The sequence below is a fragment of the Theobroma umbraticum genome, unplaced genomic scaffold, assembly GCF_002168275.2.
Source record: "Theobroma umbraticum cultivar Fairchild unplaced genomic scaffold, ASM216827v3 scaffold_81.0, whole genome shotgun sequence".
In the NCBI taxonomy this organism is placed as follows: domain Eukaryota; kingdom Viridiplantae; phylum Streptophyta; class Magnoliopsida; order Malvales; family Malvaceae; genus Theobroma; species Theobroma umbraticum.
Window position 1 is genome coordinate 718,860 of NW_018397268.1, and position 466 is coordinate 719,325.

The 466-nt window shown below is 39.5% G+C and overlaps 1 protein-coding gene across 1 annotated transcript in view; it reads left to right on the top strand.

Annotated features, from left to right (window-relative positions):
• The first annotated feature begins 166 nt into the window (after positions 1 to 166).
• LOC110425443 (B3 domain-containing transcription factor NGA4-like) overlaps positions 167 to 466 on the top strand; it is a 950-nt gene continuing 650 nt past the window's right edge. The window contains exon 1 of the mRNA XM_021440363.1: positions 167 to 443. Within this exon, the coding sequence (XP_021296038.1) occupies positions 167 to 443 (277 nt within the window). The remainder of the gene's footprint in view (positions 444 to 466) is intronic.

The following is a 466-nucleotide window of genomic DNA, read 5'->3' on the forward strand; positions in this document are numbered from 1 at the left end:
AGAGTTTCTTGCATGGTTATCCAATGAAATATTTTTTATTAGAATATAGTGGTAGTCGCAGTTCATTGAAAAAGTCTTCTCTGAAACAGCAGTACGACCAAGTATCATTTTCCAAAAGAAGAAAAGAAAATTGCATTCATCTCCTTAATCCTCGAGCTACCAAGATATGGAGAAGATGTTCTCAAAACAGCTCACGGACACTGACTTGAAGAAGAGGTTGTCGATTCCAATTCAATGTTTGAACCATTTCAGGTTCGATAAAGGTCATTCTACGTCTGTTCAAGTTGAGGATGAAAATGGAAAAGCATGGCAATTTAAATGCCGCGTTCGCAGGAACGGCTACCCGAAACCAGTTTTCTGCGAAGGGTGGCTTAAATTTGTTAGGTATACAAGTCTTCGCCCAGGTGATAGAGTCGAGTTCTATAAGGATAGTAAAGCGGAAGGTTTGTATAGAATCCAAGTGCAG